Source organism: Elephantulus edwardii, unplaced genomic scaffold (genome assembly GCF_000299155.1).
Source record: "Elephantulus edwardii isolate Elephantulus edwardi_28Jun2011 unplaced genomic scaffold, EleEdw1.0 scaffold00007, whole genome shotgun sequence".
In the NCBI taxonomy this organism is placed as follows: Eukaryota; Metazoa; Chordata; class Mammalia; order Macroscelidea; family Macroscelididae; genus Elephantulus; species Elephantulus edwardii.
In genome coordinates, this window is record NW_006399757.1 from 20098684 (window position 1) to 20119009 (window position 20326).

Sequence of the window (20326 nt, forward strand, 5' to 3'; positions counted from 1 at the left end):
GGTTGTTGTACATAGGGTCGCTATGAGTTGCAAACGACTCGACGGTACATAACAACCACCTAAATCTTGATTGTGTGAAGAATTCCTCAGATTTCTTGAAAATATTAAGTTTTTCATAAAAATAATCAGAATGAATTTCACATTTGTCTTACAAAAAACTCATTTTGTCCATTTTTCAAGAAGAAAAAAAAAAGGAATATTCCACTGCCTGAAGATCTAGCTCATGTCCAGGATTGTCAATTAAGGTATTTGAGTTGTGGTGCTGGAGAAGTCATTGAACATACTGTGGACTGCCAAGAGAACAATCAAGTCTGTCCTGGACAGGGTGAAGCCAAGCTGTTCCTTGGAGGCAAGGATTTTGAAGCTCTGACTCACATACTTTGAGCATAAGGCCAGGAAAGACCAATCTTTGGAGAAGGACATTATGCTTGGAAGGGTGGAGGAACAGCACAGGAGAGAAGAACCTGGATGAGATGGGTTGACAGTAACTAGAGTAATGGGGGTAGGTGTGTCAGAGAAAACGAATGACATTGGCTCAGGATAGAGCAGGATTCAGAGCTATTGTGCATAGGGTTGCTGTGAGTTGTGGTTGACAACACACATAACAACAATCAAGGCCATCATGGTGGGCAAAGTTTGAACTGCAGATAGCCACTCAAGAATGCTGGGTATTGCTTTACAAAAGATTTTCTTGAATTCAAAAGTTCCTTTACAGGGGCATTAAGAATGTTGATGCTATGTTTTAATAGCATCTGCAGCCTTTTTGGTCTGTCACTAACATCCTGAAAATATAAGAGTTTAATGTACTTTATTCATATTTTCATAAATAATCAATTTTCTTCTGCCTTTGAAACTGTTTGGTAAAGGTGAAAAATGGAGGTAAATAGAAGGAAAGTACTAAGTTTTTCAAACCATTGATGAAAAAGACCCATTCCCGTCTACATGAAACAGGTAAGTTTGTTTCTCTACACAGTTACAAACTATAGTGTTACATACACAGCATTAAATTCAACATTCTTCACACTAAAAATTAAAGTTATTGACTATCTAACATCTATACAACTTTGATCACATTTATGGAGACATGGGCATTTTCAAAATTACTTTTCTAAGCATTGCTTGACTTTGCCATATGGTTGAGCAGGAATATACAAATAGGCTTGTTAGCCTATCTATGGTAGGCTCGGCTATTTCACCAATCCACAAGGGGATTGGCTAGACTCACCATTAAACTGAGCAGATCAGCAGCAGAGGGAAGATCTTCTACCAGGAGAGAACCAGAGAATGCAGTTTCCTTCAGGGCATCAGAAAGAGTAGGAGGGCCTATGGGAGCAGCAGCCATGGCAGCCACAGCAGAGAACCGGAGACCTGACATGAGACGGGGCCTTGGGATGGCTACATCATTGGACCAGAGTTAAGAGCCTTTTGCCCAAGTCTGTTGTAGGACTGGGGAGGTGAGAATCAATATTGGCAGAATTTAGAACTTTGAGCCATGAGGCTCAAGGTTGAGGTTCCTGTCAGCACGTTTTAGCTCTCCTGACTATTCTGCTACTCACCTGAATTAGAACCTTTTGACTGTGTGGTCTTTAAGATATTGTTATCAGATTTTGGACTCAATAAAGCAGTAAGATTGGTATTGAGATGAGTAGCCAGAGGTATGGGAATGTGGGGGACAACACTTTGAAAGGATTTACACAGAGAAGTGCAGTCACACCTTAAGAGAAACTGTGCCACAAAATTACCTAATCGTGAAGGTGATACTCATCATGTTCAGCCCTAGGAACCAGCTAGGAAATATGGGGGCCCACCTACACATCAAACTACAGTGAGCTTCTACACTAGAGAGCTCTGGTGGCCTAATCTAAGGATATGCACTCCCAAACCAAAGGTGGCGCCTCTCTAGCGGTTATCAATCAACCAACCGCACTGCAGAAGATGAGCAAAGCCCTCCAGTGCAATGCATTGCCTTGGAAAATCCAGTTGAAGGTCACCTATGACTTGGTTTTGATTCGATGGCATTTAGTAGAGTTACGCTGTTGTGTCTTTCAGTCAATTACTACTCAGTGACCTTCTGAACAGATCAGAATCTGATTCTATTCTTTGCTGACACAACACTGTACTCACTGTATCATTGTATCTCCTTGTCAATACTCCTGACTCTCCACTTTTCTTGGCATAATGTCTTTTCCCAAGGACTGACTCCCTCTGACATATCCGACCAGATATGTGAGGAAGTTTCACCATCCTTGCCTCTAAGAAACACTTTGATTTCACTCCGTCAAAGACAGATTGGTTTCTTCCTTTGGCAGTCCATTCAGTCCTCTTCAACACAACTCAAAGGGGTCGGTTACTCTTTGCTCTTCCTTAAGCATTATCTACCTTTCAGATGCACAGGAAGCAAGTGAAAATATCATGGCTTCAATCAGGTTCACCACAGTCACACCACAATATGTAAATATGCCAGTATATGAGAAGTAGGACCATTTAAAGGAACACTATGTATTAATAGTTTGAGAAATATGAAATTAATACAGGGAAAATATTTCTGCATTAAATCAGATATTAATTTAAAATGGGTTAAATTTTATGGTAGAAAACAAAACTGTAAAAATAGCAGACAGAACCTTTTATCTTGGGATAGGAAATACCTTTATAAAAATGTAAGCTAGAGTTCTTCAGAAGAACTTGGTATATAAAAATATTTCTATTCAGGTAATGATGCAATTTTACTATAAAAATTCTTTGGGCAAGAATGAAAGAAAAGCACTGCTGTCGTTAATATGCTGTTCACTCACTTATTGCCATGGAGTTGGAAGTGACTCACATGTGACCCCTCCTGTAGTTTTCCACAGCTACAAATCCCATGAGAGGAAAGTGCTCATCTTTCTCCCAGAGTGATCAATGGTATCTAACCACCAAAAAGGCATGGCCTTTAGGTTCCAAGTGCAAGTTCTTGCCCCTAATGAACTTATTTTTTTAATAAACAAGAAATAATGGAAAAACTACTCACATGAGTGATCAAAGTACATGAACAGAAAGTCCTAATGTATGAAAATATATAAAGAAAGTGATTCACAGTCACTAATAATAAATGTAAATTACATATCGTTTAAAATATTAGAAAATTCATTAATGCAGAAACAATCCAAATTTTCTCAATGAAGGCAGTGACCACTGTTTCCCTTTCAGAACAATTTCTACTGGCCTAAATGAAAAAGTAATTTGGAATGTTCATTAAAAAGTAATTCATTTTAAAAAGTAATTTAGGATTAAAAACATCATTAAAAAGTAATTTGGCATTTTCAATTCATCTGAGTCTTATTCTATTAACCTCTCTTCCAACAGACCAAGAAATCCTAAACCACCCCATAACAAAACAGAATGACTTAGGCACAAAGGAACAAGTTCCAGTCAACAGTCATCTCCACCCACTGTCCAGATTAAAGAAAAAGAACAGAATATGCATTTATAAGGAAAATACAGTGGAGACTATTTCTCACCAGTCAGTAAGTAGCGACATGGTTGTTGGGCGCTCCAGACACTTGAAAAGCTGCTGTGGTAAATCATTTTAAGTTAAAACAATTATATTGAATACTGTGGCAGCCAAGATGAAAGGAAATCCAAAGTAAGCAAATAACCTAAATATTTTTAAAAATGAAACAAAATGGTATATAATATTATGGCAAAGGTAAACATTAGTGCCAAAAAACAAAGACAAAACCAAACTCATTCTTTAATGATATGATGAATACAAATTTATTACAAGGTCCATTTGCTAGTCCTGAGAATGAAGAAAAAAAAATTATTTAGACACAAAATCTGGAGAGCTCAAATAGCAGCAGCTGCACCATTTTACTCTGCATACAAAAGGGTAGCTGAATACTATCAGTAGTCCCCAAAACTAACTTCTTGGAGCCTTGGTAATGTTCCTGCTGCTCCCACTCACAAATGCCTCCTAATCAAGTGCCTCCACTTTCATAAACTATTGGAATTGACATGCATCGCACATCATTCAAAACATTCAATCATTTAAAAATGGCGTGTGTGCCATCAATCAGATCCGAATGGTACAGAAGGAGATTGCCCCTCCTTCTCCAGCAGAGTATCTGGTGGACTGAACTTTTAAAAATTGAACATGTTTAAAAAGAAGTAAAGAAAACTACTCCTTCTTTTTCTTTTTAGGCGAGTGTTCCAAGATTGGGGTAAATTCCATCTCCTCGTGTTTTCGCTTTCTTTTCTTTTTGTGGTCACTTTGGTAACCACTGGAGTCACTCCCGTGAAGAAGGGGGTCCTGGTCCTGATCTTCCTGGTGCTTGCTCTTCTTCTTTGGCTTTTGCTCTGAGAGCCCATCCACACCGTTACTCATCTGCTGGTCAGCTTCTTCCTTGGTGGTGACACCTACCAGCTCTGTGGTACCAGATGCCACTTCATAAGTCTCCAGGTCTTTCCTCTTTTTCTTTTTCTTCTTTGGAGGTTTTTCATCAGCTTCCTCTTTTTTCTTCTTTGGAGGTTTTTCATCAGCTTCCTCTGCAACTGGTTCTGTAACTTCTTCAGCAACTTCAGAGCTCTTGACTTGTAAACTGTAACAATTTAAAACATTGACATAGTAATCAGCAAAAAGATCAGCAATCATCCCAACATGCTGAGATTTTTCTAAGTAAAGCAGCAGCATAAACATGTAACCATGGTATAAAATTTCAAATAATTCTTCTTGTTATTCTCCAACCTACTGATCTATCCTGGAAATGGTAAAAGCTTCATTTCTAAAATAATCCTTCTAGCGTACTTTTACTACTTTTAAAAAGAGGAATAAAAAATCTTGTCAAAACATGCTTCCAATTTGGTTGGTTCATAAACTGTTCACTGAACATTATAAAACAATATCAGACCATAAATATTTGATAGAAGGAAAAAAATACTTTTTTTATCCATCAAAGTAACAGAAATTTTGACCCTTCTATAATTTCAGTCATAACATTTTGTTTTCCTATGTTTATGCCAAATCACTTGTGAATTACTTCAAAGTTATGAATAACTCTAAATCAAAAAAACAAAAAGATCAATGAAATAGTAGTCTTTCTAGAACTGCACAGTCTCATATAGTACACTGGCCACTTGCAGAGTGATTTAGTGATTAGGGAGCTCTAAGCTTATGCTCTCAATCCAAAAGTGGGTGGTTTGAATCTACCAGCTACTCCATGGGAGGAAGACAGGCAATCTCCTCCCCTATGATTTACAGTCTCGGAAAATCCTTTGGAGGATCAGCTACAAGTCCTTTCTGACTCAATGGCAATTAGTTTCAAGAGTCACTTGAGATCTTTTAAATTTAAGCAATTTAGACTAGATAATTTTAAAGAATTTATTTCCTTTGTTGCAGGCACAAAAACAGGAAGGTCAGTGACAGAGTCCATAGAAAGCTGTGCTGTTAACTCAAAGGTTTTATGTCTGAGGCTGTCTGGATCCGTTAGTAGCTCCTAGCGAGAAAGACAGGTAAGCCTTCCGTGTGAGTTACCATCTAAGAAAGCAGCTGGAGGTTCAAATGTGAGTCAGTTCCTACTCAATAGTAGTGAAGCTTCTTCATTAGCTTCATTTCAAGTGTTCAATAGCAAAGTTTCTTGTATTGTGTAAAAATAGCTCATTTCCACCACCACAGAAATTTCTAATGAACATCAATATGTGTTATATGAAATTACTAAAACTAAAAAAAGTGTTAACAAAGTCAATGTTGTTTCAAAAGACTAATTTTGCCCTTGTAAAATTTTATTCTTATGGAACCAAGTACAAGATTAAGAGTAATTTTAATTAGAAATCACCCAAAAATAAAAATACTGACCTAATAATAAAGCAAATTACTCTAATTACAATGTATAAAAATAAAAGCAGTTTCAAAACAACTATGAGATATCATCTCACCCCAGTAAGAATAGCAAAATTTAACAGAACAGCAAGCAACAAATGCTGGCAAGATTGTGGAGAGACTGGAACCCTTATTCACTGTCGGTGGGAGTGGAAAATGGTGCAACCACTGGGGAAGGCGGTATGGCGCTTTCTCAGAAAGTTGCAAATAGAGATACTATTTGACCCAGTAATTCCACTACGGGGAATATACCCCAAAGAGACCATAACTATCCAAGCAGACATGTGCACGCCTATGTTCATCGTGACTTTGTTCACAATTACAAGGAATTGGAAACAACCTAAGTGCCCATCTACAAACGAATGGATAGAGAAGCTGTGGTATATTCACACAATGGAATACTACCCTACATTGAAAAACAAAGAATTCATGTAATATTATTCAAATGGGTGACCGTGGAGGACATTATGCTGAGTGAAATATCTTAGTCACAAAAAGACAAATACTGCACACAGTGCTACTGTTGTAGAATGGGACTGATATCAAGGTTGGGGTAAGGCTGAGAAAAACTAGATAAATTATGTATACTAAATTGAAACAGATGAGAGAGAGAACAGTTTAAAAGTGATATATGATAGGGCATTATGGTTATCATAAGAGTCCAGAATGAAGATTGCATAGTGGAGTGTACTCAGGGCGGGGGAGGACTGTAAACCAATGAAGGAAGTTTTCTTTTGGTTTTCAAAGAGAAGAGTTAACTGGGGAGGAGGGGTGGGCAGGGAGAAAAGTACAACAATGAATGAATGAATGGAAATCCCAAATCTCTGTAAATGTTAATTAAAATTAATAAAATTTTAAAAAAATTTAAAAAAGTTTAAGTCAATACAAAAAATTACAAATTTAACAGTTTAAAGTACAGAGATCAAAGTTTTTAAAACTAACTACTACAAAACAAAATATGAGCTGCTAAAAACAGTAAGTTAGACACTAGGCTTTAGAATCCCTATATAATGAATTTTAGAGTACTTACTTTCCATTTACATTAAGATCAAGAACCATAAATTTGTTGCTCTCTAAATAAAAATTCAACAGAAATGACTAAGTACTCAGCAATAACAGGGCTGACAATTTAACTCACCTAGTAACGTTCAGTTTTCCCCGAATGCAGAACACTCCAGCAGCATCGGAGTCTAAACGGAATACTTCAAATTCTAGTTCATCTCCTACGTTTATCTCCAGGGCTTGCCACTGCTCAACTGGCATCTGTTCAGGTTTAGGGATCGAGGCATTGAAACATCCATGTACTAAACAGCCTATGTGGCTGGAAGACACTTTATTAACTGTGCCCTAGGAAGAAAACAAGACTCTTAAAAGATGAAAGTTTTATAAGCTCAAATGATCTTCAAAGAAAAAATAACAATTAGACTTATAATGTAGTATGAAACATGCTTATAGTACAAGCCAAAGTAAAATATTACATAAAAAAATTGTGAAACTTCTACCATCTCCACTCCAGAAAACCCCATCCTCCTCCACTACAAAAACCCCAAACACCTTGGCTTCCACGGCAAGATTCCTTGGGAAGTAGATTACTTAACCATACTGAAATCAAGCAGAAAATACACCTTGATAAGACCTGCAGGTGAAAGTAAGCCCCCAAATGCAGGGCCCACACTATACTGCTAACAGAATGAACCATAAAGCTGAAGAGCACTCCTTAATGATTCAATTTAGCATAATGTAAGTAGTCTTATTTTAAGCACTGCATTTTGGATAATATAAAAACTTAAAATGAAAATTTGCAAAACACTCAGTATTTCATTTTCCCCTTCTCTCTACTTGCTACTCAGTCAGAACCAAATCATAGCTGACACTCCACTGGGATTCTAGGTGTAAACAAAGGACACTGTCTTTGCCATTGCTGGTAGATTAAAACTAAGGGCCCAAAGGGGCCCTTTAGAGTAGTGAGAGAAGATCTTTACCCTGAAACCCACAGCGTCCCTTTTCAGCAGGAAGTAGCTAAGAGAATACGCCATCCCCTTTTTCTTATGAATCAGGGTGAAGTCTCTCTCAGGGAGGAGTGATAGGGAATGGCAAAAGACACACTGACAAAGAAGATTAATCAGAACCGGCTTTGACAAGCACTGTGGCAATTGGACAATTAAAACAGACATTCGGTGGGGGGTGGGGGGAAGAAGAACGAACTGGGGAGGAGGGTAGAGAAAACAGTGCAACAATGAATGAATGAAAATCCAAAATCTCTGTAAATGTTCATTAAAACTAATAAAATTTAATAATAATTTAAAAAAAAAACAACTAAGAGGCATAGATTTTGGGTTAGCAGGACAACTACACACAGACAATGCCACTGGTGTTTCCTTTTCTCCTGGAATGAATGAAAAGGATGAAAAGGAACCCTGGTGGTAGAGCTGTTAAAGCACTTGGCTGCTAAAGAAAAACTCATGTTTCAAATCCATCAGCCACCATGAGGTACAAAGACATGCAGCCTACTTCTGCAAGGACTTCTAAAGGCAGTTATACTTTGTCCTCAAAGAGCTGCTATGCCATGGTCTTTTCAATTCTTTGCTGTGCATTTAAAAGCTGGATGGTAAGTAAGGATGACAGAAGAATCATCGATGCCTTTGAGTTGCAGTACTGCAGAAGAGTACTGAATATCCCATACAAAAGAACAAATATGTCCTCAAAAGAGTGCAGACAGTGTGCCCCTTGGAGCTCAGGATGGTGAAACCTTATCTCATGTCCTCGGGGCATGTTATCTGAATGGGGCCAGCCCTGCGAAAAATATGATCATTTTTGGAAAAGTAGAGGGCCAGACACAAAGAGGAAGACTGTCAACAACATGGATTGACACAGTGACTTTAACAGGGATGTATCAGAGATGAGTGTTATCATGGAAGAGGAACTTACTTATGTTCAAGTATGAAAAGTGAAAAATAGTAATTTTATTTTATTTTATTATTTTTGTGTGCGTGTACCGTCAAATCAGATCTGACTGGTACAGGAGGAGATTGCCCCTCCTTCCCCGGCAGAGCATCTGGTGGATTCGAACCGTGCACCTCTGGGATTGTAGTTGCAGCTTCTTGCCACTAGGCCACCAGAGCTCCCCCCTCCTCAATTTCCTAATGTTACCTTCACAGTGAGCATTTCCTTACTACCTTATACAAAACCCAACCTCTTTTATTCTTTTTAGTACTCCTCATCCAAATTGATACATGTTTTACTTTTTGGTAACTTAATAAGTAACCCAGAAGCCCAGGGATGAAGAGCTGTGCTGCTAAGCCAAAGGCAAATGGCTTGAATCTACCTGCTATTCTGGTGACAGATGGGCAATCTTCTCTCTGCAATTTAGTGCCTTTGAAAATCTGCTGGAAGGTCAGGTGTGAGTCGGATCCAACTTGATAGAATATAATACCATCAGTTTCCTTTATGTATACTCCAAAAGAAGAGAATTTCTTTTGTACAGAGCGATGTCTTTAGAACTTTTAATAGTATTTATACAGCGGGTGCTCTCAGTAAATAGATGCTAATGAAAAACAATATAAAAGGAAACTGACTGTGCTTTAGCACAGAAGCTTCTGTTTCAGATCAGGCTCTTTATTTTGTCCGCCAATATTCTGACTTCTCAATCATATTCTTCAACATATACATTTGTGAACACTCACTCACCCAACACACAGAATTGCTACTCCCAATTCTTGTCCCCTGCCATTTTGGAAAGATCCTCTAAAAGGAAGACCACCATTAAGAAATATATCAACAATCTTGGGCGTTAATGTGACCCTTTATAGACATAAAAACAGAACGCCAAATTGCTGAAATGAGGAAAATAAAAAGCATAAAGAATCAATATAAATTTCAATAGATCTAAAAAGAAAGACATCATTTAAAAATAACAACATTACATTTTAATTGTAAACTTCAGAGAGATACAAATTCATCCAAAAACAAAAAAGTTTTTCTGGGGAAAAACAGTAATGGAACACATGAACTGCCAATACAAAAGTACTCAGTTCAAATCCACCAGCTTCTCTATGGGATAAAAATGGACATTAAACTGTGCAATTTGCTTCCTCTGTAAAATCAGCTATGGGTCGGTCCCAATTCGAAAGCACACAATAACAATAACAAAATGAAATATAGTTATTTCAAAAAGAAATGGCAGGAGTAGAGGAAAAATGTTGAGGACTGATTCACAAAAGAACAAATAAAAAGATCAGGATAGAAAAATACAGGTATAAAGTTAAGTACTAAATCAATGCAGGAGAACCAAATTTTATCAAACAGAACTTCCAGGAGGAGGGAAAGAAAATTAAAGAAGAAATTATCAAATAAATAAAAGTGAGTTTTTTGAAGACAAATGATATTTCAGATGAAAATAGCACAGTAAAACTCTTGAAATAGTACAATTTCATAAATCTAACAGTAAGGTGCACCTAATTCAAGCCATGTTTTTGCCAAACACCTTGTATGTATCTGAGAGCTGGACAATGAATAGGGATGATAAAAGAAGAATCAATGCTGTCCTTTGAACTGTGGTGTTGGAGTAATGAATATTCATCCCCTAGACTGCACAAAAAATCAAACAGATGTTGTCTTGAAGGTGCAGAAAGAATACTCTTTGGCAGCAAGGATAGCAAAGCTTCGTCTCATACTTTGGGCATGCTGTTGGGAGGCTCTTCTGTGCAAAGACACATGATGCTTGGAAAGTGGAGGGTCAGTGAAGGAGAGGAAGACCCTCGGTGAGTGGACTGATATAGTGATTGTGGCAATGAGTTCCAAATGTGTCTGGAATGACAAGGATGGTGCATCACTGGGCAGGGTTCACATCTGTTGTTCAAACACAACCCAACAGCACCTAACAATAAAAAAAAAAAAACAAACCCAAAAAAACCTCCCCAAAACAAACCAAACCATAACAATTTGTAAAGTTGTTTTGTTTTGTTACCGTTAGAGTAGATGTTAGGAAACACTGGAACTTTAACATTATTCAAGAGAATTACTTGACACCAAAAAACCAAAACAAAATAAATGACATTCAGTCAATGGGAATAGAAAAAAAGGAAGGAAGAAATAAAAAAAACATCTAAATTGCTTGAAAAAAAGGTATAACCTGTTATTATTTGCAGGTAACATGACTGCATACAAAGTAAACTCTAAAATATTGACCAAAAGAACAAGAAAGTGAATTTACTAAGGTCACAAGATAAAATTAAAAACAATTCAATATCCTCTACAATACCATCAAAGAATAATATACTTTGGGATATATTTAACAAAACACATGCAAGATTTCCAGGTTCATGGACTACAGGACTCAAGTATCTTGAATGTAAAAACAGAAAGAGTTGGTCTAAATATTCAGTCCAATCACACAAAAATCTCAGCTATTCTGGGAGGTGGAGTGAGCAAGCTAAATCTATCATTTATAGGGTAATGCCTGTAATATACAAACATAATCTTTTGGGGAAAACAAAGTTCACCCAATACGGTGCAAGTTTGGTTTTGGCATAAAGATACACAAACAAATCAAGGGAATAAAGCCTAGAATTAGACCCAAATTCATAAAGTCAAACGATTTTTAACAAAAGCCTTTGTCAGAATTCAATAGCGAAGAGTCTGCAATATATGAGACTCACACAAATGGATAGTTAGGTGGAGGGGGGAAATGCATCCCAACCTCTACTATACCCTAAATACAAACACCTGGTCCCAGACTTAACAGAGCTAAAACTACAAAGCTGTTTCAAGAATATTTAAACAAGCTGGAAATAGGCAAGTTTTTATCAACAGGATTCCAAAAGCAATAACCATTAAAAGTATAAACTGATACGCTGAACTTCATAAATCAAAACCTTTTATTCAGAAGAGTTAACAGACAAGGCTAACAATAAAAGAATCTATATTTCACACACACACAAATCTGTTTAATATTATAGACGGCATGTAGAGGAATAGGTGCAGGTAGAGAAGAGAAAGCACTGTGATTGTCATGTAAGAAATCAAAGTTTTCACAAAAGAAAACCCACTCCCTTCAACAAAAAAGCACATTACAATACATGGAAAACTTTTATTCACAAAGGAAAGAGTTACAGTTAGATCAGAGCTTCAAGTGACCACTGGTTTCCTATGCAGAACTTCCTGTGCCAGCTGGTTGAGGCACATCTTTTAAGTGCTGGAGTCAAGAAACCCTGTTACTTCTTCTACGTAAAGAAAAGAGAAGTAAGATGGGTAGGTGCCACATGGTGTCAACACAAGAAATTTCTGAGCAAGCTACTGTGTGACCAGGGCAGTAGTGCTTCTCAGGTAAGAAGAATGTGAAAGAGTGAGATTTCCAATTTCCAGCTTCCTTATCAGAGTTGTTCTAGACTCAAGGCATATACATGAGTGGCCTGGATCAAAGGCAAAGAGACTCCAACGCAGACCACCATCTCCCTAATCAATAATAAAAAGAGAGGGGGGGAAAAAAGCCAACCCAAAAATGGTAAAATGACTTTTAACAAGCCCCTTACATGTAAACAGTGAGGACTTTTAACAGAGCCCTGCCAGCTTTTGAATGGGACTTACTTCACAAACCCAAGTGGTAGAACCTCCAAAATCAAAGCTTATGGCAACTCTTTAAACCTGAAACTGAATTCAGTCCTGGGGTTCAAACAATGGACAGATCTGTAAGATGACCAAGAATACCAGGAAGATAATCAGCACTCAGAACATTCAAGCCCACTCATCACAAAGGCAGCATTTGCCAAAGGATAAAATTCAGAAGGTAGGGAGAAGGGGGGATGAATGGAAACAAGAACCACAGAACACAGTCAAGAGTGATGATACCATGGGAGGACTGTAATCATTGTTAGAAAACAAAATGTGTATGAATGGCTGAATGGAATATGAATTTGCTCAGTAAACTTTAACCCAAATCACAATAAAAAGCTGAAAAGGAGGAAACAGAGGATCTTTGCAGAGTGGTTCCCTACCTCACTTCATCATTTCAATCCCCCAACACCACTTTACATCAGCACCGCTGGATACCTCACAGTCCTTGTTTCTGCTCCAGTGCCACGAAGCAGCAGCCTCTCCCCCATGGTCACCATGACAACCACATCCCCAGTGAATCAGAACTAAATCAAAACTCTGAGGCAGCCATCAACATGAGCTCAATCTGGAGCTCTAGGCCTTCTCTGCCTGTTCATGCCTTGGACCATGATGATGTGGCTTTGAAGAATTTTGCCAAATATTTTCTCTAATCTCACAAGGAGAGGAAGCATGCTGAGAAACTGATGAAACTCCAAAAACAGTGAGGCAGCCACATCTTCCCTCAGGACATTAAACCAGATAGACAATTAGGAAAGCCAACTGACACAATGGAGTGTTAGAAAAAACCATCAATAAGTCCCTACTGGATCTGCACAAATTGGCCATTGACAGAAAAGTCCCCCATTTTTGTGACTTCATTGAGACACATTGCCTGGATGAACAGGTGAAACCCATCAAGCAGCTGGGTGACTGCGTAACTAACTTGTGCAAGACTCACCCAGGACTCTGGCCTGGCAGAGTATCTCCTTCATAAGCACACTCTAGGAGAGAGTGACAGAAATAGCAGAGCAAACCTTGAGCCTGGCTTCCCCACAGCCATAGTGGTTCCTTCCATGTTTACCACCATTGTCACATGCATGCTGGGCTTATTTTATCTTTTCTAGAAATTGTACCAAAACACCCACTTAAGTTCTTTCATTTGTACCATTTCTTCAGAGACAGTAATCTGGTATCCAGCTGTTGTCTTAGAGACCTTGGTAGGCTAGAAGTCTATCTAAGTCATCTTGGCTAAATTCTTTAATCATCAGGGTTTTTGCTTCAATCACAATAAAAATATACTTACAAGGATTTTTTTTTAAAAAGGGAAATGTAAAGATAAATAAAACTTTAAAAGAATTTATGTAAGGGATCTCTGGTGGCACAGTGGCAAGAAGCTATGTTCCATTCCTGAAGGCATGTGGTTTGAATCTACCAGATGCTCAGATGGAGGAGGAGGGGCAATCTCCTATACCAGTTGGATCTAATTCGACAGTACACAACAACAACAAAAAAGGACTTAAGTAATTTGAACTGATGAAATATAACTTTTTAAAATAGTTTCTCATTCATAAGAGTAATTAATTTAAGGCATCCTACTTGTTATTGTTATTGGGTGTCACAATGGCAATGTGAAACTCATAAGGCTCATGGAAAAGAACATAAGCTGCTCCATAGGGTTTCCTGGCTCTCTGTGGAGTCACTCTATTGTACATAGGGTTTTCGAAGACCTGTTATTTCAGAAGTGAATGGGCAATCAAATACTTTCAAATCAGCAACCTTTTAGGAAGCAGCCGAGTGTGTAATGGTTGCATCAGAAAGATGACTACCTTAAGATGTACACATTGTCTCAAAATTTTCCCAATTATATAATTATTTGCAGAAACCAGGAAGAAATGATATACATACCATAAGCTTTTGTCCTGGTTCAGGGCAGAAAACAACAAAATCTGCTTCAATGTTAAAATGAATGTGTCCTTGATCATCATAAATATCTCCTAGTTCACCCACTGCTTTGATGTTATCATATGCCACAGGCACACCTAAAAGGCTGCAGGAAAAAAAAAGTATAAAATTAACAATTTCATCCTCTTTCCAACTCAGACATTCTCAAGCTGATTAGATACTAACAGTCCAGAAAACTATTCATTCCCTAATTATAACCACCCATGACAAAACACAAATCATTAGTGTACAGAACACTTTTCGTAATTCAATTTTACTAATGGGTTTTATTAAATCAAAACTTAGTAATTTAACAAAATATTTAATTATAACATTAGCAATATGTTGATTCTTATCTGCTGCTCATTGGATGGCCTAGTGGTTAGGAGTTGCACTGTCAACTCACGGCACGTGCTTCAAATCTACCTGGTGCTCAGTGGGAGAAAGATGGGCAATCTCATCCCACGTGATTAACTGCCTCTGAAAATCCACTGGATGTCGGCTATGAATTGGTTCTCATTTGACAGTACATAATAACAAGTCTAGGATAGTAGAGGTTACACAGCAATATATTAGTTATAAAAGGGGAAGTACTGGACCTAATAGAGTTGAGAATTGTTCACTAGAGAACATGCTATTAGAGGCTAGGCATAAAAAAAGTTGTATAAATCCATTAGACATCTATGAATACAAACAACAGTAAATAACTTATAAAAAGGGAGCCCCGCTGAAAAAGTGATTAATACTGGGAGGTTGTTAGGCACCAATACGTGAACTGACCCAGAGTTGACCCTCCAGAGGGTTTTCAGAGGCACTAAATTGCAGCTTAGGAGAATGCCTATCTTTCTCACACGGAGCTGATGTGAGTCAATCAAAGTGCCTTTTGGTTGGCAGTACTGTACCTTTTCACTAGACTACCAGAGCTAGCAGCCTGATTCATAGTCTATTCCATGTGACAAAGAGAGTTAAGTGTCCTCCAGTAGAGATTTACAGCTTATTAAAACAGACAAAGGGTCACCATGAGTTGGAACCAACTCTACAGTAGTGAGTTTAATGGCACAGAGGGATACATCTTGTGCTGCTAAGGGAGAGGCCAGTGGTTCAAAATCACCAGCTGTTTTGAGAAACAGAACACAGTCTCCTATTGAGGGAATGGGTGTTTTTTTTCTGTTGTATTTACTAATTCAATGACACCTAACAACAATTTTAACTTAATATAATTTCAAATTTTAACATGTGCTTAGATTTATCTTACATTTATATTCCTCTATTAGATAATAAAACTCCTTGAAACAAGAATCTCATATTTTCTATGTTGCATACCAAATCACCGGCGGAGAGAGAAACTGTTGGTGCTGCAGAAGTTATGCAAGCTTGAATGACAGGTTAATCTTAACTTTAGGTTCAAGACTCCTTAAAAAAGTGGTGACAAGTTCTGGGTATTTTCTCCAAAGGAAATTTCTGCCTTGTTCTTGAGGAGGGGGTGAGGGCAAGAGCCCCAAAATTGCTAAGGTGCAATCCTGATTTCCTAAAGAATCCATTTAGGTCACTTTAAGAAATCACCCTTTAAAAAAAAAAAAGATGGAAATCACGCTTTTGAGTAATTCTGCCACATATGAAGGGATATCTTTTTTCCACCTGCAGACTGAATATTCAAAGTATTATTCATTATCTTACGTCCCCGCCCCTCAGGAGCAATTAGAAAAATCCGTTAGTCTGGCTACTGATCTTAAAAAACAAAACATCTCATTCCTCATCAGACACCACCAACCATGTCGGTTCTGCAATCACTAGGGCAAACACTTGGAAAACTCCCAGCCAGTCACGTTTTACTATTATGTCACAGTACTCTTGCGTCCTGTAGCATCACGGACTCTGCTGAAGCACTGCATTCCAAACTCTGCCTTGATAAACGAAAACGTAACTGCCAGGAGCTACATGAAACGTTCGCTGCTAAAGACCTCCAGTTCTTAGTTCTTTCTGGAGTGCGCTTCGCTACTACTCCCACCTACGGAAATCACTTCTCTTCCACTTGTCTTCCAAGACTTTGAAAGGGACCCTGCAAAATCCTCGACCACGGAGGACTGGCTTTCTAGGGTGGCTTAAGACTCCAGACCTCCGCGCTCGTTCCAGCTGGGCAGGTGCGACGTTCTCCGCTTCTCCATTGGCTGCCCCCTTTACCTCCCTCCTAATAAAAAGGGGCGTGAGATTACGCCCCACGTGATGACGTCGTCGCTAAAGTGAAAAAAAAAAAAAAAAAAAAAAAAAAAAAAAAAAACAACCCAACAAAGATACTGGTACCTCTCGGAATAGCGTAGGAGCTCGGCGTTGAGCTGTTCGCGGATGCCGGTGCGCTTCCTGTTGAGGTATCGTGGAGACAAGGCGATGTGCCTCTGGTGCTTCCTGGCCACCAGGCAAGAGTTGGGGCTACTCACGAGCGCGCAGGCAGCTGCGTAGGTTGGCAGCTCCAGACAAGGCAGGACGCCAGCCGGTCCCCCCACGGGCGCTTCGGAGGCAGCCTTTGGCCGCGGAGCCTCCGGGCCGCCCGCAGCCATGCAGCTTCTCCGTTTCCTCCTCGACGCACGCTACTGACGCACGTCTAGTCTTACCCACTCCGACGCCTACTTTTAACGTCATCCGGAAGTTGCCCCGCCTCCCGCATTTTTCTCTCCTCGAGCTGCGTTACGCACGCCTGACCAGCAGGGGGCAGACTTCTTTTCGTGCTTCCTAGTCTTGGGCTGCAGACCCATCATACTGGACTTGGGGCCGCTCACTTTCTAGCGCTTAAAACTTGGATTTAACAACAACAATAATGTCGTTTTCCTGTTTAATGAGAGGCTGCATTATCTCCAGTCGTCATGGCTTTAGCCAAGCTCAAAACTCAAGCTCATTTCCGTGGAGTCGGAACCGATTCGTAGCTGACAAGCAGAGGATTTTCAGAGGCTCTGAACCGCAGGAGGAGATTGATTGTCCACGTTTCTTCTGCAAAGCAGCTGTTGGAGCAAGCACAACTCCTTACCACAGCTGTGTTTTATAAATGCTATAAATCTGGACAGTACAATAATCAATAACTATCTGTGGAGTATATTTTATGCACTAAATCCAATCCGAAAAAGCAGCTCTAGATACCTAAAATGCAACAAATCTGAAAGAGAACCCAACATCTCCCTCATTAACGTAGATTCTCTCCTTATTCGATAATCGCAAATTCAGGTAAATATAACCTTGAAGTGGTTCAGGCCACCTATCACGCTGGACGCTGCTTCTTTACTTAAAGGCTGCATCATTCATTCACAAGGCTTGGGACTCAAAGAGGAAACATCTTCAACTCTCCAAACTCTGGTCAAACTACAGAGCACTTTCTTGGGTGAAACAGCCTAATGATCTCTTAAGCTGCTTGGAAAGTGTCAAAGAGGCACAAAATAACCTAAATGTGCATTTGAGTGGTTATGTAGAAAGCAATCCAGTCAATATGGTATCGTTGAGAGGGGTCCAGTGCCAATGCTGTCTCAGGCAACATGCATTCCTGCCATGTTGTCGTTTGTTTTTGTGTACCTTCTAGTCGGAACCAACCCATAGCTGATCCTCCAGGGGGTTTTTAGAGGCAGTTATAATTGCTCAGGAGGAGATTGCCTAGATTCGAACCACTAGTCTCTGAGATGACAGTGCAGTTTCTGGCCACTAGGCCCCCGGAGCTCCGTGCCATATACTATTTTCTGCTGTTTCATATTTAAATAAATGAGAACTTGCAGTATCGCTTGAAATTTCAACTTTCTCATCTGTAATAAAAACAATATCATGAAATAGCAGAGTTAGTGGACTTAATTCAGACAGTGGCAGTGTAATTCTCACTTCCTCATTGTCATTGATGGTTTTAATGTTGAAAGCAACATTGCTGATGTCAATGGATCTTGGCTAACAGTAGAGAATACCAGCAGAATGTCTATTTGTCTTTGATTGACTATGCAAAGGCCGTGAACTATGAATCATAACAAAATATGGCTAATCTTGAGAAAAGGAATTCCACAAAACTTAATTATGTTCAAATAAAATCTCAACCTAGCTATTGTCCGAACAAAGCAATGGAATATTGCCTGGCTTAGAATTGGGGAAAGAGTGTGTCAGGGCTGTATCCTTTCTCAAAATCTACTAAATCTGTATGCTGAACAAATCATTTGAGAAGCTGAACTTTATGAAGAAGATTGTGACATCAGGAATGGAAGAAGATTCATCGATAACCTGCACGATGCAGACGATACAACCTTGCTTCCTGAAAGTGAGGAGAAATTGAAACACTTGCTGCAGAAGATCAAAGATGCTATTGCTTTTGATATGGGTTAGAATTTTTTTTCTATATTTTGTTAATTTTCATAAACATTTACAGAGATTTTGGGTTTCCATTCATTCATTGTTGCACTATTCTCTCTACCCTCCTCCCAGTTTGTTCTTGTCCAAATGCCACAGTGCTTGTCAAAGCCAGTTCTGATTAATCTTTTTTGTCAGTGTGTCCTTTGCCATTCCCTATCACTCCTCCCTGAGAGAGACTTCACCCTGAGTCATAAGGAAAAGGGGATGGCGTATTCTCTTAGCTACTTCCTGCTGAAAAGGGACGCTGTGGGTTTCAGGGTGAAGATCTTCTCTCACTACTCTAAAGGGCCCCTTTGGCAGTAGGAAACACATAGACTATTATGGAGATTGATTTTGGAATTTAGATGCACTCTTATTGATTGTGCTTGGCCGTACATGTTCATATCCTTGAAGATGTATCATGGGGGTGTTGCAACCTAGAAGACACAAATTTGACTAACAAGTTATAAGTACATGAGTCCAAAAATTATGGAAAAGTAAAAGAAAAGATTCTTTCATTGTTTTACAAACCCTCCCCCAGGTCCCCTCCACCATGTAGCCCTCACTCTAGTCTCCTGTGATGACAGAAATACCTAGTTATATATCTCTTTTAAACAGTTTTCTCCCTCCTCTGTTTCAGTGCAGTATACATTATTGAACCCATCTTACTCAGTCTCTCCCCAACCCCAAGGACAGTCCCATTCTACAACAGTGGCATCATGTAATATTTGTCCTTTTGTGACTGGGATATTTCACTCAGCATAATGTTCTCCAGAAAATTCTCACTAGTGGGTTTATAGGCAACATCAAGACAGATGGAGAAAGATTGAAATTGTCAATAATTTCATTTTGCTTAGATTCACAGTCAACAATCTCCTTGGTACCAGCTGCCAGGAGATCCAGAGACGTATAGCATTGGGAAAGTCTACTGTCGGGGATCTCTACTGTTGGGGATCTCTCTGAAGAGTAGTGATGTCAGTTAAAAACTAAGGTGCACCAGATATAAGCCAAAGTCTTTCCAATCACTTGTTATTAATCTGAGAGCAAAACAATGAATAAGGGTAACAAGAGAATTGATGTATGTGAGTTGAAATGCTAAAGAAGAGTGCTGAAAGGAAGACCAGAAGAACAAACTGATAAGTCTCAGATAAACTTCAACAAGAATGTTCCTTAGAGGAAAAGATGGTGAAAGTATGTCTCATATTTTGGACATATTATTGTGAGATGCTCTTCCTTGGAAAGGAACAGACATTATATTTGGAAAGATCGAAGGTCAGCAAAGGGGAGGAAGATCTTCAAAGGGATGGATTGATGCAGTCTTTAACAATTGGTTCAAATGTGTTGTGAATAATAAGAATAGCACAGGATAAAAACAGAGTTCAGATCTGTTGTTCATAGGGTCACTATAAGTCCTACTCAACTTCATGGCACTTGACAACAAAAATAACATTGTTATTGTTGAATTAGAATGGTCTCACTGTTGTCTCTGAAAGAGTGATTCTAGAGGCTGCAAATCACAAGGAATTGTGACTCCATCCTTTTCCTGCGGAGCTATCAGTGGGTTCAAACAACCAGATTGGCATGACTTTT

At 38.9% G+C, this 20326-nt stretch overlaps 1 protein-coding gene across 1 annotated transcript; it reads right to left on the bottom strand.

Moving 5' to 3' along the window:
* Window positions 1-4159: 4159 nt before the first annotated feature.
* On the bottom strand, window positions 4160-16944 carry TWISTNB (TWIST neighbor). Its single transcript, XM_006880281.1, has 4 exons — window positions 16691-16944; window positions 14354-14495; window positions 6996-7204; window positions 4160-4580 (listed from the first exon to the last, which is right to left on the bottom strand). The coding sequence occupies exons 1-4, from the start codon at window positions 16942-16944 to the stop codon at window positions 4160-4162; spliced, it is 1026 nt and encodes a 341-aa protein (XP_006880343.1).
* Window positions 16945-20326: the final 3382 nt, after the last annotated feature.